Genomic DNA, 15,350 nt, shown 5'->3' with positions numbered 1-15,350 from the left:
GTAGCGTATTTTGTATGATCCAACTTAACTAACTTGGACTGTGCTCTCTGAAGCATCATGCTGGTAGCAGTTGCAGTGACCCATGTTTATGCTCCTGCTGGGCCCAAGCTTAGCATCATATCTTCTATAAGCTGGAGCCATACATTGGAGCCTGTCTTTATCTGTCAGAACATGTTTGGTCCCCTCCCTCCTTCATCAAAGTCTTGAAGACACAGTCTATTATTATTGGTCCCCTTTGCTTTTCTAAATAACTGTATCCATGATAAATGTATCAATGATCATCTCATGGATATAATGTAGTTGAATCATACATTTTCATTAATTTATTTCACGTCTGACTAACTTGTTCAAAGTTGGTCCAGTTTGCTCTTTACGATAAAAGGCCAAGTTAAAAAAAGAATAAAAATCAACTCCTGCAACATGGTACTGCAGATAGATTGATAGATAGATAGTAATAAACACATAAAGATAAATCGATACAACGTTGAATATGGTTAATGTTTTAGCGCAAGTATTATTTTTAGTCGCCTGAAGAAAATAAAAAACTTCAGAAAGTGAGTCTCAGCTGCAGACGGAGTCGAGCGGTGGAGAGACCGACAACATCCGGGCATCAGTCCGCCTGCGCAGGAGCGGAATGGCGGCGGAGGTAAGTGGGCGAAAACGAGTAGTGTTATGAGCCGGATGATTTACAAACTATACCCTTTCCGTGACTATTTCAACGCCGGACGGTACCCAGGACCGTCTGCGCGTTCGTCGCTCCCAAACCGCCGAGTGTGAGTGAGCTACAGCGGGGTTTTGGACGAGGAGGTGGGGGAGAAATGGAGAAGCTCTCTCCGGCGAATCGCCTCGCTACGTTCTCGGCGTTAAAGAGCCGTTCCGACCGCTTAGTTCACGATTGTACCGAAGAAAACGATAGCAAAACCAACCAGGAGGGAATGTGGCGCGTCTTCAGCGTGTTAAGAAGTGGATTGGGTGGAAAAGTTGTGCGTGATGGCGCGATTGTCATGACTGAACTCTGCTAGTTTGTTGGAGAACTATTTCCTTCTTGCCCCGCTCGGGAGGAAGACACGTTCAGCACCAAGTCACAGGAAAGCGCCGCTGGTCACTCAGTCCTGCTTCTGCTCATCCATTTGGGCTCAAAATGGACCTTTGACTCCACTAAAACTTTTTATATAACTACACGTCGTTCTCAAGTTGTTAGTTTGGAGTTATCCGACTAATCTCGGTGATAAAATCGAGACCGTGGGGATTCCAAGTGTGAAAAACTAGTCGGGGGTGGTTGTACTAAAGTATGATTCTGTTTGTGCGAGTCAGTAGATAGTATTGACACAATGGCAGCTACAGTTGTTTTGTCTGTTGTTGCTTCGTCATATACAAACAGATGTATCTGCAGATCTTAAATCAGATCTTGTCATTAATCTGCCTGGAGGGGTCGAACAGCAATATAACAACAATACTCGGAACTAAGTACCGGTGTTTTAATGTAATATGTTGCTAATACTTATTTTTTCTTTAGTTATGCAGTACATTAAAGAGAAACACTAAATCTGCATCAGTGTTTTATTCCCCAAATTCACTTTGTTAGAGGTAGAAGGGGCTGGAGCTTTAACCTAAAAAGCCTTTTCAGCTCTCCTAAATATGGTATTTGGAATGGTGGTCAGTTTCTGTAATCTTTAGTTTTGTATCAATGCAAATGTGCTGGTTTTATAAAATGTGCCGGGACAGTGGACTTTCATCACATTCATGTCTTTATCTAGTCGTTCTAGTCTCATGTGTTGCTCCAGGTGGCAGTGGAGCTGTTTGAGGATGCTCTGGTGATGATGTATGCTTCAAGGTTCTGGACATGTTTATGGAGGGATTTGTGTGGTGGACCGAATAATTACTGCTCATTGCAGTTGTTCAATAACTTTCTGTATTTGTCATTCATGAGTTTGGCGAATAGTTATGGTAGCCGTTACAATATTAATCGACAGTGCTAAAAACAGCGAATGTGTCTGTTTGTCTTGTTAAATGTTGTTGTTGAAATTATACCTTGCAGTTCAGATAAACTTTTATTTCATATTGTTCATATTAGTGTTGTCTATCAACAGTTCATTCCAATATCAGTAATCTTATGACAAGTACTCCTCTGTTTCCAAGTGTCCAGGAGCACATGATTAAGCTAATTCGTTTCAACTGTGGTGTTTATATCACGAAAAATAGCCATACAACATACATCACATGTATGTTGCAAACGTATGTCTCTTATCAGTCTCCACAACAGTAATGTTGTGATTTCATCAAACAAACATGAGGCCTTACCATTCCAGCATAAATCCTAAATAAGTTAGGGGTATTCAGGCGATTTACTCTGTGATTTTAATGTAGTGTGGTGTGTGTTGAGATGAATTAAATCAAACAGTCATCTTCCTCCTACAGGTGGAAGTACACTTTAATGGGCACTTCCTGGTTGTCTGGTGAACGCACTAATACTTGGACATGTCTGTCTGCAGGTTGGTGAGAGCCTCTGAACCTGCTGTTAAAGATCATGGTCTAATTAGCTCCTGAGGTGAAGCAATGACGGTGATCACCTGCAGCAGAAGACCCTACAAGAGTTGGAGGAGGAATCTCCAAACCACATGAAGATGGCAGCGCAGTCAAGAAGTGTAAGTACAGCTTTCTCGGTCATGGTTTTTGTCAATGAAAGCTCAGTGTTTTCCGATCCAACAGGTCATATGTGGTGAATAATAAATGTTTGTTTCAAACTGAATATAAACCCGATTTAATATGGTTCAGATGTTTAGTGTCTGGACCCACGTGCTTCTGGACTGGGGCAACTGTGGCTTTCACCGTTTGAATGCTGGACTGTGCAAGGAAGTGTCCAATGAGTTGAAATGAAGGCTGTGACTGTGGATGATAGATAGAGGTGGAGGAGACTGACCTGCTGCAGTCGCCCCTGAAGGGAAATGTACCATAGAACGAGGAAGTACTAGGGACTAGTCAGTGTAAACATGCCTTTCAGTTTGAGCTTTTCCCATTTTAACATTCTCATTCTGAGTCATCTCATCAAAGGATATGAAACTATTTAAAATTTTGTGTACTGGTAAGTTTTCCGTTTACAATGTCTGTGTTAGTCCAGTGAGTGGTCAGGTCTCAGCGATTTAAATAAGGTAAGTTGCATACCAAAGCCATGTATACTTTGAAAGCAGCTCATTTACAACAGCACTATATCACTGAGGGGCTTTTCACATTGGAGATTCTGTCTCAGGTGGCCCGAGTGCGATTCGGCCCCTGCTGTGCAGCTTCGCGCCTCTTAGCCTCAGACAATGTCCTTTTTTAACTCCTCAGCTGGCGGCACTCTGCGCTCTATGCCAGCGTCAAAATGTGCCGTTTTACAGCCTAGAGTAAACATGAAATAATGTTATGTTTATTTTGCATGAAAATGGGGAAACAAGCTGTCTAATACGGACTGTCTTGATTTATCCACGCTACTCTCAATCACAATTTGAACCAAGTGAGTACTGACGATGGAGAAGATTTTTATCTGTGGTACAGATCCACATGTCCAAAATGAATAAGGAATAGTCTGGTAATCTCAGTAACTTCAGAAAAATCTGAATCTTTCCTCCTCGCTGTTCTCCTCATGCAGACATCTCACGGTTCAACATTATTCATTTAAGTAAATCTGTCTGTCAATAAAATCAGATGTTTGTCAGCCAAGTAAGTCCTGGATTGCTCTGCTGTTCAGTGAATGTTCTGCAGCATCGATCTCCTTCTGCTGCGTCTGCACACCTCAGTGTTCTGAGAGTTTGCAAAGTTGTTTTTGGACGATCAGACCCTTTTCTGCTCTGCATCTATCATGTGTGGAGTCGTGCTGTCATTTTAGTTTGGCATGAAGCATGTTAAATATATAGAATTTCATTTCTGAAGAAGAAGAAATTGCACGTTAGGCTGCCTTAGGTTTGGTTTGTGTCTAATGTGTCTTTTTTTCAGGCCGGTGGGTTTCCGTTCGAGGAGCTTCTGGCTCTCTACAGCTACAAGGTGTCTGACATAGAGAAAACAACGTGTCACATGGCCGCCAGACTTCCGAACATGACTCTGGACAAGGTGAGTTTGCATAGATATGTTTCAACTCTGATTTATGTTGTGTGGTGATCTTGGTAGCAAATGTGGTAGATAATCGTCTGAATGAAGAGGTTGCATCTTTGACAGCCAGCAGATCAACTACCATATCACTTGACACACCCAAGGATTTTAATGACTGAGCAGACCACGAGACTGCCGTTCCATTTGTATTAATAAATAAAAAATACACATCAAACTGGAGTATTATACCATTACCATCGTCGTCCAACCATTAGCCCTGTTGCCCAGGATCACTCTGGAGTAGAGTGGATAATTCAAGCAGGAAGTCAGACGTGGAGAAGCAAAGTTGACTCAATTTCAAAATAAACTATATGATAATTGCATTCAAAAGTTACTCTCAAACTGCACAGACACTGAGCTGAGCTTTATTGTTAGCATGCTGAAAAAAATCCTGTGTTTTCAATTATTTTTGTCGAAATGTAGTGAAATACAGTATGACTCCAATGTCATTCATGGTCCTTCAGCGTCTGTCAAGTAGGTCTCTGCCTTTTAAGATAAAGCATTGTTGCACAGTTTGAGAATATTTGTTTTTGGTGGCACCGTGGTAAAAGAGTTTAATTGCAAACTGTCGTAAAGACTTATTTGTTTATAGGGAAGACCGTGGCAAAACAGCGAAAATTGTAATCATTGATGGCAATATACACAACACTGTCCATCTTAAACTTGCAAAGGAGAAGTCTAGACATCTATCATTCAACATCAGGAATCAAACTCCAACATTTAGCCAGAGAAGAGAGCCAGGATCCAGCGCTGAAGCAGACTGTCTGACTCAGATAATAAAACTTTATTTCAATTACATGTTTCAGAATGATGCAGGAGGGGAAGTTTTTGACGAGGGGAATTTGACAAAAAAAATTAATCTAGTTAATTTGAGAATTTGTGATAAATTAATCTCAATTAATTGCAGTTTTAATGGTATAAGAATATTTGCCACAAGAAGCCACATTCAATTTGAATGAATTTGGCATATTACTGCAACAAATGATGGACCCATACATACATTTAAACAAGAAAATATTGTTCATTTTGCATCAGTTTGACAATAGCACAATAAATCATGATGGTGGCTATATTCAAGTTTTTATATCACCTTATTAAAACTAAAGCTCTTTTAATGTCTTGAAAATATTTGTATAAGAATTTCAATTTTATAAGAATTTCAAGTACATTCAGAGTAGTGGAAACCCTGGCCATTCTGTAGTAAAAAACATCCCTGAACAGAAGCGAACTGATGCTTTTGTTTGCTTTTGTTCAGGGATTCCTCCATGTTTGTTGCTGTTGTTATCGTCCTAGCTGCGCGACGTGTCTTGTGCATCAGTGTGATCAGTGAACCAGGAACTCCTGCACTTACAAAGGTTCCCTGTTGTCTGGAGAGCAAAGTGTTCAATTCAATTAATTAAATAAAACTTAATTAAACATAATAATGTTGTAATTATTAACTATTAACTAATTAATCGTAATTAACTTGTTAAAGTCCCACCACTAGTTTTGACATTTACTGAAATGGTGACAACAAACCACTATATTTATTTTACTTATGAAAAGTGAATGGCTATGTAATCTGCAACATTCTTCATGGGTCCGTCTCTTCATATGTTCGGCTGGAATGCGCCACTTGAGTTGCGTGAGCAACAGACTCCAGTCATTGTGGTATTTCTTACGGAATTCTTCTGTGAAAAACATGCTGAAACGATGCGTAATTTGCCATGTATGTGTTCAGATGTTTCCACTTGGTTTAAATACGTTTGAGCAGGTGAGATTTCATAGTAAATCTGATGGCGGCTCTCATTTAAGATGTGGCGGTGCGCCACCATCGTTTACATGTAGCGGAAACTCTGTAGATAATAAAGACAAAGATGCAGCTTTTTTCCTTACTTTATTACATCATGACTCAATAAGGAGCATACAAACAGCGATCGAAGCGTGAGCACTAAAATGTCTGTTTCCACTTGTATTTTGAGTTGACAGTGGAGACAGAGGTCAGAGCAAGTTTCTTCAATAAGTTCCAGAACGATTGCCAGGAATATTGAAATGTTGATGGTGGTTGCATCTCTCAGCAGCTCGGTGCAGGTCTGTAGTCAGAACACTGGCGATATAACATGTTGCACTTGTCCAAACCAGATAGTCCATCAACATGAACTGGCTGAACCCGCTTTTCTGCCATTAGCCACTGGTGACTAATGTCACAGCTAACCTGTTTGGCTGGCTATATATACACTATACGCTGATAAACACAATAAAACGACTAGCGCACGTTTGTTAGCTTCTCTAAAATATGTTCCACATATTTGCCAGTACACCAAAGACTTGGGGTAAACATAAACAATGACTTACAAGTCTGGTACACATGTCATTTTATCAAATCAATATCGGCAACTGAACTCTTCAGTCTTCATTGGTTTTAGCCAGGGTGTGAATGTAACTGCTATCATGTCTACTATGGTCTGGATTCTTGGTCGGTCCGTTTCTGTTTTCTCTTCCTGGACCCTTCAAGTTTCGAGTTTGCATAGCTGCTGTTAATCAGTCTGATGCTCACACGGTGGGTGACTGTGGTGTCACTCCCGGGACACGCCCATTGATGGGTCACCCAGAGAAAGTTACGTTGTTGTTATACTAGTAGCAAGAGAGCCAGATTTGTAACTGTTCAATATGAAGCCTGCCATCACACAGAATATGAAAACAATAGATATTATGTCAAAATATGATTTTTTTTTCTGCTTTAAGGAGGCCAGTGAAGGATGTACAATGCACACTCTACATCACAATCCGACACATCTCTGCTCATCCTGGGTTCCCCCACAAGTCTGCCACCATGACCATAAGCCTAGTTTAATCATCCTGCTAGACCATAGCCTCGTCTTCCTTGGTGTCCACTCATTAATAAACTAAGGACATGGGAATCAGGTTTGGAGAAGGATGATTGATTTGTGATCGCGGTAAAAGTCCAGGTGAACATGACTATGGCCCTGAGCAAACCTGAAGTCTATCGTCGGCCATGTGGGAAAATCTTAGTCACTTTTGACAACAACCTAATTTTTGGTCCCACACTATTGGGCTTCCTCCCTGGGGCTGAATGATATGGACCAAATTTCATATCTTGTTATTGCGTGCTGGATGTCTTGCCAGAACTAGTTTGTTGTGCTGCTTTGCTTCACGGCTATCACGACCTGGACAACACCTGGCTCTGCTTTGCGCCCTTGTTTTTCGATCCAAAACATCTCCATATTATGGACGAGGACTTATTTTTACCACAAATCATTTGACCGTTTTTGTGATGTTAATGTTGTGAATGTTACGATAACAATAAAAGTATTATTATTATTATGGAATAATAATAATGATACATAATAATAATAATAATAATGTTCAGCACTGCTCTTGCACAACACCCATGTTACTCTCAAGTCATCTTTTGAGATGTGGTTTTAGATGACCTTGAAGTGTTCAGAGTCATTGCATTCCAAGCCATATCTGCGTCAATGGGCATATAGGAGTCCAGCTAACCATTGGATTTATAAGTCCAAGGTTCTCTCTGCTGTACAGAAAACTGAGCGGAAGATAGAGAGCTTGGCACATGGACCCAAATATCCTAACACGTTTCAAATGTGAAGCATTTTTATTTAACCAGCAAGTAGTTAAGGTGAGACTGATTAGAATCATTGTAGTGGAAAAATACAATGTAAAACACAGTTTAAATCATTATCATAAATACATTATGTAATGCAGCTCTATTTGAATTGTTGTACTTTTGTTTGGCATCATGGTTATTTATGATTGATCATTCCATAAACATGGTACAGTCCTGATTAAAATCTGAATTTGTAACATACTCCCCTCACTTTTCCTCTTCTTTTCCTTCTTCATCACATCTATGAGTCTCATTGGCCGTCTTTCAACTCTTCCTCCTCTATGTGTCCCTGTCTTTCCTCTCCTGTCAACACCATCTTTGCCTGGGCTCCATAACTTGGTCTCCTTTCCCCGTGACCTTTTCCTCACAATTCTAAAATACTCTCTCTTCGATCTCTTGCCAAGAGATGAGTTGACTGAGTAACTTGATTTTGTCTGGCCTTTCATTCTCCTCAGGATCAGATAGCGGGAAATCTCTTTCCTGGAGAAGAGGAAGAAGAGTGCTCAGAAGACCTCAGCAGCTTAGTGTCCTCGAAAGGCTCTGACCTTCTCGACCAACTTCAAGGTGAATGACTCAGACAATGCTGGTTAAAAGTAGATGATCAGAGGCGTCACACATCAGATATGAACAAATACGCAGATTAGCATCAAAATTATGAGGATGGATAGCGTAGAAGGATCATCTCATGGCTTTGTTAAAATGTGCGACATGCTTCTGACAGACTTCCTCTGAGATGTACGTGATGAGAGTAGACTAACCTATCTGTACTGGTAGAACAGATGAGCCACTGTCATTATGTTGTTCAGACATGATGGAGAGGATCCTACAGTAGCTCTGGTCCACCTTTGCCAAATGCCCAAATTAGAAGTCACTCCTGGACTACTGAGCAACTGAGGAGTACTTTAAGCATGTACGCTGCAATTGTGACGTTGCATCCCAGATCTCAATCCGCCTGTGCGTCTGTGGAGTACGCTGTTCCAATACACCAAAAGCTCATTAAATCGACTCCAATTGGCCATTAAATCAATACATCGTGGTCCAGGATGAAGAGTTGTGTTTCTTTTGTGTGTGACTCTTTTATTTATCTGCATTGCTAGAATGAGACCGTCTCCCTCGTGACATTCAGAACAATGTGAGTCATGTGTTTTCAATGTTTGTGATGCGACACAGTTGCTGGCGCGTCTCACTAGACGCCGTCCGTACAAAGTGGTCTCTTTATTAGCCTGAACTGCTGACTCGGGTTTTGTTGGCAATTATTGTTAACCTTACTAATTACAAGCAAAACACATTGTCAATGACTGTGGAACATTTTCTCTTCCAGGTGGAAACAAAGATCAGCTGGTCAGCTCATCAGACGAGGAGCCTGATGACGCCTCTACTCCCTCGAATGAGGATCACAAGGTAGAACTTCAATGGTATCAAATGTATACCACATGCGCATCTCCAAATTGTGGGATGAATCCAACGTATTGTTTGATTCATTGTTTTGTTAATAAAGTAAAATTAGTCACACACACGGCCGTCAATGCAACTTTTTGTTTTTAATTCTAAACTCCTAAGCCTCATTTAAAGTCTTTGCTTACTGACACAGGAGATCATGGTCGGCTCCATGTACCAAGCAAAGATCCCTCCACTGAATCCGTATAACTACAGTGAGCGAGGTGAGTGGGCCTTCATATTGGGGAGAGACTTTCAGTAAAGTCCCTGACTTGATCTGTGAAAAGGACTCTGTTGAGTGAGTTCAAACCTGTGCCAGGTTTCAGCTTTACACCGACCTGTAGTTGGCTCCAATCCATTCATTCACCTGACAGAATCTATCGCTTTTTTTTAAAATGAAAGACAAACATAAACTTGTGTTAAAAACAAGAGGTCAACGGGAGAGCTAGTTTTAGGCATTCGGATGCTGCAGCTATACAAGCTATTTCCTAGTACAGGTGTCTTTTTATTTCCATTCCCTCTACTTGTTCTTGAACACCAAGACAAGAAGTTCTTCATTTGCATATCGTAGCCTCATTTCTAGCATACAACAACGAGGACCAGCTGCTGTGGAAGCCAGGTGTTCTGTCTACACGTGAAGTGGAAGACTTCCTTCTGTCCGCTCAGAGAACAAATGCTCTGGAGGGAAACTTTGTGAAAGATAATGAGCAGGTACTGTGTGGAATATTGATCAGGTACTGTTGTTATTTAAATCTTAATGTCCCTCTCTCACATTCTCCCCAACTCTGTGGATTTTAGGCCTTGTATGAACTGGTGAAGTGTAACTTCAATGCAGAGGAAGCACTGAGACGCCTGCGCTTCAATGTGAAAGTTTTCAGTGGTGAGATTCCTTCAACTCTAATGATTGAAATGACCTTCCTGTTCTAGAGGAGTAGAGCTATTTTTTTCATTTATATTTTTGTAATATTCCTCCTAGTCAATATAACGCCATGTTAAAATTTTCTTTTTGTTTTTCAAAAATGGACAGTTAATCTGGTGCACTGTATACATTAACTCTGGTTGTGCTCACTGACCTCGAACCTTTTCACCATTTTATGTGATGTATAATTTCCAGACTATAAGATGCTACTTTTTTCACCTATTCTGAACACCACAGCATGAACCACACAGTGATTAATAAATGGATTTTACACAGGTGATGGGCTGTTTTCACCTGCATGTTTGTAGATCCGCCACCGCAGGCCGTCTCAGGTGCTCCCAGAGCTCTGGACTGCACTGCTGCACCCGCAGTTTTTGGCTGCTGCGGCTTGTATATATGTACAAAATCAATTTTCTTCTTAAATGTAGTGGTTGCGGCCTATATTCTGGTGTGTTCTATAGTCCGGAAATTATGGCACACATTAGGAAAGGAGGTACCGGTGTTTATTTTCTACCTGTGAAATATTGTTAACTGTAGCACTGTGCCTCCTCTGTTGGTCAGATCTGTGCGCGTGGAGTGAAGAAGAGTGCAGGAACTTTGAAACTGGATACAAAGTGTACGGGAAAAACTTCCATCTCATTCAGGCCAACAAGGTGAGTCTTAAAGTGCTCTGGTGTTTGCTGTAAGAAAAGACACCACATCTGTGATCGCAGGTACGAACGCGTTCTGTTGGGGAATGCGTGGAGTATTACTACATGTGGAAGAAGTCCGAGCGCCACGAGTACTTCACACAACAAACAACAAGGCTGACCCGTAAAAAGTACAACATGCAGTCAGGGAACATGTGAGTGGCGTTGCTGGTTATCACATGTTTCTCCTGTCTGTACTTCTGCTGGTGCTGACTGGCTGCTTTCTGTGTTTCAGGGAAGATGGCGACCCGGACCAAGAGGTTGGAGAAACGGAGGGGAGCAACCATTTATTGACTCAAAACTCCATGGCTCCTACAAAACTAGTGTCTCCATTACCTCCACAGTCCAGTCTGGACCGAGGCAAAAAAGGTAGCATCATAGATGGTCCAAGACGAGGACTGAATGAATTATAAAGAAAATCTACTAGACAAATATGTGATGGGCCTTATTTATCGGGATTTGAAGGAAAATGGACACCTTGTTCCCTAAAACTATTAGTCTCGGGCGCCGTCACACAGCCATTGCTGTTCCATGCACTCGCCAGTTAGCGCCATCCATAGTAAGAGGCTTTGGGATCACTGCGGCCAAATCATGACCATTGTTCAATGGACACGTCGAAGACTCAAGTGACACGCAACATTTGCCTGACAGACCTGACAGAGTTAATACGTGAAGTTTGAAAACATTTTACTGTAAAATTGTGTTCGGCAGGTTACAGTTTTTTAAATCGGCATTTACAACACGACTATCGTACAATTACAATTACACACGACAATTATGTCGGTTTGTTAACCCATACAAGGACAGTCAGTGACTGGTCCATCGTCAAACTAGTGGCTGGATGCAGTCCTACTATAGATTGAGCTACACTTACTGATACTTTGAAGATGAATAATAAATCAACTAGACCAGGGGTCCTTAACCTTTTTGATCTTGGGGCCCACGTTTCCCAGAACAAGTGGACCCGGGGCCCATTCAGGTAATAGAACTGATTCATTACTCTTGATTTCATTCGCGATCAATAACTATATTTAATGTACTTACTTGTAAACAAACCAAAACCTTGTGAAATGACATGAAACCATGGACTTTTCAGTGATATTTATTTGCCATTGAAAAGTCCAACCAGGAGCAACACTAGGTGCCAGTCATGCTCATCAAATTTACAAAAGAAAAAAAAAAGAACAAAAGCAAACTGTTGAGAAAATTGGAAAAACTGCACAAGATTCACAGATACACAGTTTTTACAGTTTTCTTTACTACGCCATCACTTTCTTTATCCTTTTTTCATTTCAAGAACTTTCAAGTCAATTCAGCAACCATTCGCTAGCGCTTGCGGCCCAACCCTGACCTCCAGCCCTATGGTTAACAATCACTGAACTAGAGATTTTATTTGTTTCTGTGATGCGTGAAGTGGATCAGTGGCCTCAGGTGTGGTCCAATCAGACTTGAACTCACCCAATACAGTGGTTCATAAGCATGATTCATTTGACCTCCTTAAGATGCTTTAATTCAACCTAAAGCATTAGCTTTTCTGAAGCTCCATATCAGACACGCTGTTTTCATGGTGTCTTGTTTGTTTTATCTTGTTTTGGATGACTTTTATTTGCCTGCACGTTGCCATGACCTTGAGTTGATTTATTTCTCTGTCGTCTGTGTGTGTGCACTTCCTTTCACCCCATTTTCTTCTTTGTTTTTGTGCGTGCGCCGCTCACATCATTTGGCATCCCAGAGGAGCAGAGTCGCCCCCGCCGCAGACGAACTCCCCGCTTTCACTTAAAGCCGTGACCTCTGTCCAGACAGGCTTCAGAAAGCAGGCAGAGCCTGCAGGTAAAGAAGGGAGAGAAGGAGGAAGTGACTCAGTCCTGACTCAGCTGAACTCTCACTACATGTGTTTCACCTCATCCAATGTCACTAACTACATATTTCCAGTTGGCGGCTCAGACGGTCGTGTCATTCAACCCACTTTTTGTTTTTACCTTTGCTGAGGAATTTGTCTGTTAAAATTCTACAGAACGTATTTGACATAAAAAAACAGATTTTCTCATTGAAATGCTCAGATGATTCTAGATTTGTCCTAACCTTGAAGATGAAGCTCTATTAAACTTCTCTCGGGCTGATATGACCTATTAGTTTTTCTTCTTATGTGATGGTCTATTCCTAAATTGTCCCTCCAGATGTGGAGCTGCTGCCGAGGATGTCGGAGCTGCACGGCGACGGCTCTACAACGCAGCTGTCAGGCTTCTCCTTGCCAACTGAGGACCAGCTGCTGTCCCAACCCTGTCCTCCGAGCTCTCTGTGGTCCCGCCCGGAACACCCATCACGCCTCTTCCTCCAGCTGCACAGACTTGACGGGCCTTGTCCCCCCGAAGGGTCCCAACGTGGTGCAGCACGCGCAGAGACCGACCCGTCTGTCTGCTGCAGGTGGAACTCAGCCTGCTGCGTGTCTCACTTCACATCTAGTGTCCTGGGCAGTCTGCTGCACCGCCCTCTGGTCTATCACCGGCGCTCGCTCTCACAGTGAGTCACCCACAGCCTGGATAGAGAGAGAGGAGCAGTGCCTCTGTCTTGGGACCTTTCTCTTTTTTCTCTTTTTCAACATTGTTTATACGGCCGCACGTCCCGTCTCCTGTCACCACACCGCTGTCATCAAGAAGTGCTGATCATGAGTTTATAATGATGGCATTGTGGAGGACGCACCATTGCTCAGTCCCCATTTTAAGTTGACTTCCAGTTCTACTCAGGGGGTCTACTCTCCTATCATGTAACTGCTCGGACACGTCAGACTGATGGTCTGCATTAAATTCTCTACCTCCATCGTCCCCACTGCATTTTCTTTTTCTTATATTTATGTCACAGCCCGTTCTCCTACGGTGGTGACAAATGTGTGATTGTTTCTTTTTCTTACAAACCCTGCTGAACAATATAGTACCAGTTCTCCCACTATCTACAATTTGAATACCTTTTGTATCTTGAAGTACTATTTATTGTAGGTTTTTAGCAATATGACTTTCCGAAAAGATCACAGAGACTGGTCCAGTGGGTGGATGTGATTGGCTTTCACCAGTTCCAGCATCAAACACGAGATGGCAACAGTTTAAAAAAATGCTGAGTCTTCATTTTGAAGATAATATTTAGGTAAGCAGCAGGCCAGTCTTGATCCATTTCACTTCTGTATTTCCATAATTGTGATGAACATCTGCCAGTTGCCATCAGAATGTATCAGAAAATGTCATATTAACTTGCATCTGCCGCCACTCTCATCTGGGTGAAAGAAAAACTGATCTGCTTTGTTTTCATTTAGCGTTTCTGATACAGAATCATACATGAATCAAAACTCAACGTGGCTTTTAAATGTGCTTTGACGTTCTTTTTCCATTGAAATGTACATATCAGGGAGGGACTTCATATTCCTGTCGTCAACGCTTCTATTTATTTCTTCCCTCTCGATTAGTGTCCTGTTTACTGCAGCTTACAACCAAATGGGATCTTTGTTTGTGTTTATATGATGAGATTATTATTATTGCGCAGTAAAGAGCCACTTGTTTGTCCATGCTTCAAACATTATCTCTGAAATTTTAATCTCGCTTTTGTTATGTACATAACTGTTATATTTTGTAAACAAGATTAAACAATGATGAAATATTGAACCCATTGGTGGTGGTGGTGTGGTTTTAGCACAATGAATGAAGTGACTTTATGTGTGTTTCTTCCACATTTCTGCGGATGTTGAGTTTTAGAGACGTAATTGGGAAGCATTCTAATGATTCCTAAATTGATCCTTAAATAATTTATTTATAGATACAAGCTGTTTGTGACATTTGCGAGTGAAACGGACACGGACCAGCTCGCCTTCGTTTATCACCTATTTATCACTTGGCTCGAGCTGTCATCCTTCCGCCCTCTAGCGGATAGAAAAACGCGCTCTGCAGAGCTGCGTTATTGCCAGTAGAGGGTGCTCGCGCTCCTTCATGTTAGAAACACGGTGTTGAGTTCGTCAGCCTCCACATCTGAAACTGACGACGAACAGGCGTCACACTAAGCCCGATTAGCTGCAATACAACGTAACTATTACTTTGACTCAACATAAAGATATCTAAGTTCTGTAGTTTCTATTTTTTTTACACGACAAACCAGAGTTCGGGTATTAGGCCGTTGTTTGCACACTCGAAATGTTGGCACCTTTGTGTCGACAATTATTTTTTTAAGACTCTCAAGACTTTATTCAAACATATTTTGATCCGGTGACACAAAGGTGTGTACTGAAGGATGTATCAATAAATATTAAAAATGATGATGTCGGGAACACATATTTAGATTCCCCTCCTGATTAATCATAACAATAGACTGGTACTTGGAACTAGAAAATACAATGGCTTGTTTCGCTGTATCAGGTTCGAGACAGGGGACACCCTGGACAGTCACCACATTGAGACAGACAACCACTCGCACCAATATAGGGTGGAACCCGGGATGCCCTGGCTGTGAGGCCACACTGCTCCACATATGGCAAAAATGACACAACACACAGCAGAGCCTCGGCTCTACACCG

General features: G+C 41.7%; 1 protein-coding gene across 4 annotated transcripts; it reads left to right on the top strand.

The window, feature by feature from the left end:
• The first annotated feature begins 611 nt into the window (after window positions 1-611).
• On the top strand, window positions 612-14,440 carry mier2 (mesoderm induction early response 1, family member 2). Of its 4 annotated transcripts, none has more exons than XM_053854363.1 (13): window positions 612-646; window positions 2,493-2,645; window positions 3,973-4,086; window positions 8,209-8,317; window positions 9,075-9,154; window positions 9,345-9,414; window positions 9,774-9,901; window positions 9,989-10,070; window positions 10,671-10,762; window positions 10,823-10,953; window positions 11,034-11,166; window positions 12,529-12,628; window positions 12,976-14,440. In XM_053854363.1, exons 2-13 carry the CDS (start codon window positions 2,619-2,621, stop codon window positions 13,320-13,322), a joined length of 1,413 nt encoding a protein of 470 aa, XP_053710338.1. In that variant the 5' UTR covers window positions 612-646; window positions 2,493-2,618; the 3' UTR covers window positions 13,323-14,440. The 4 variants fall into 4 exon arrangements, with proteins under 4 accessions (XP_053710338.1, XP_053710336.1, XP_053710339.1 ...); XM_053854361.1 differs by having other exon boundaries at window positions 9,762-9,901; XM_053854362.1 differs by lacking the exon at window positions 612-646 and adding an exon at window positions 664-773 and having other exon boundaries at window positions 9,762-9,901.
• The last annotated feature ends 910 nt before the right edge of the window (window positions 14,441-15,350 follow it).

This window comes from Synchiropus splendidus, chromosome 1, assembly GCF_027744825.2.
Source record: "Synchiropus splendidus isolate RoL2022-P1 chromosome 1, RoL_Sspl_1.0, whole genome shotgun sequence".
NCBI classification, from domain to species: Eukaryota; Metazoa; Chordata; class Actinopteri; order Syngnathiformes; family Callionymidae; genus Synchiropus; species Synchiropus splendidus.
This window is presented reverse-complemented; position numbering and strand designations above follow the sequence as displayed.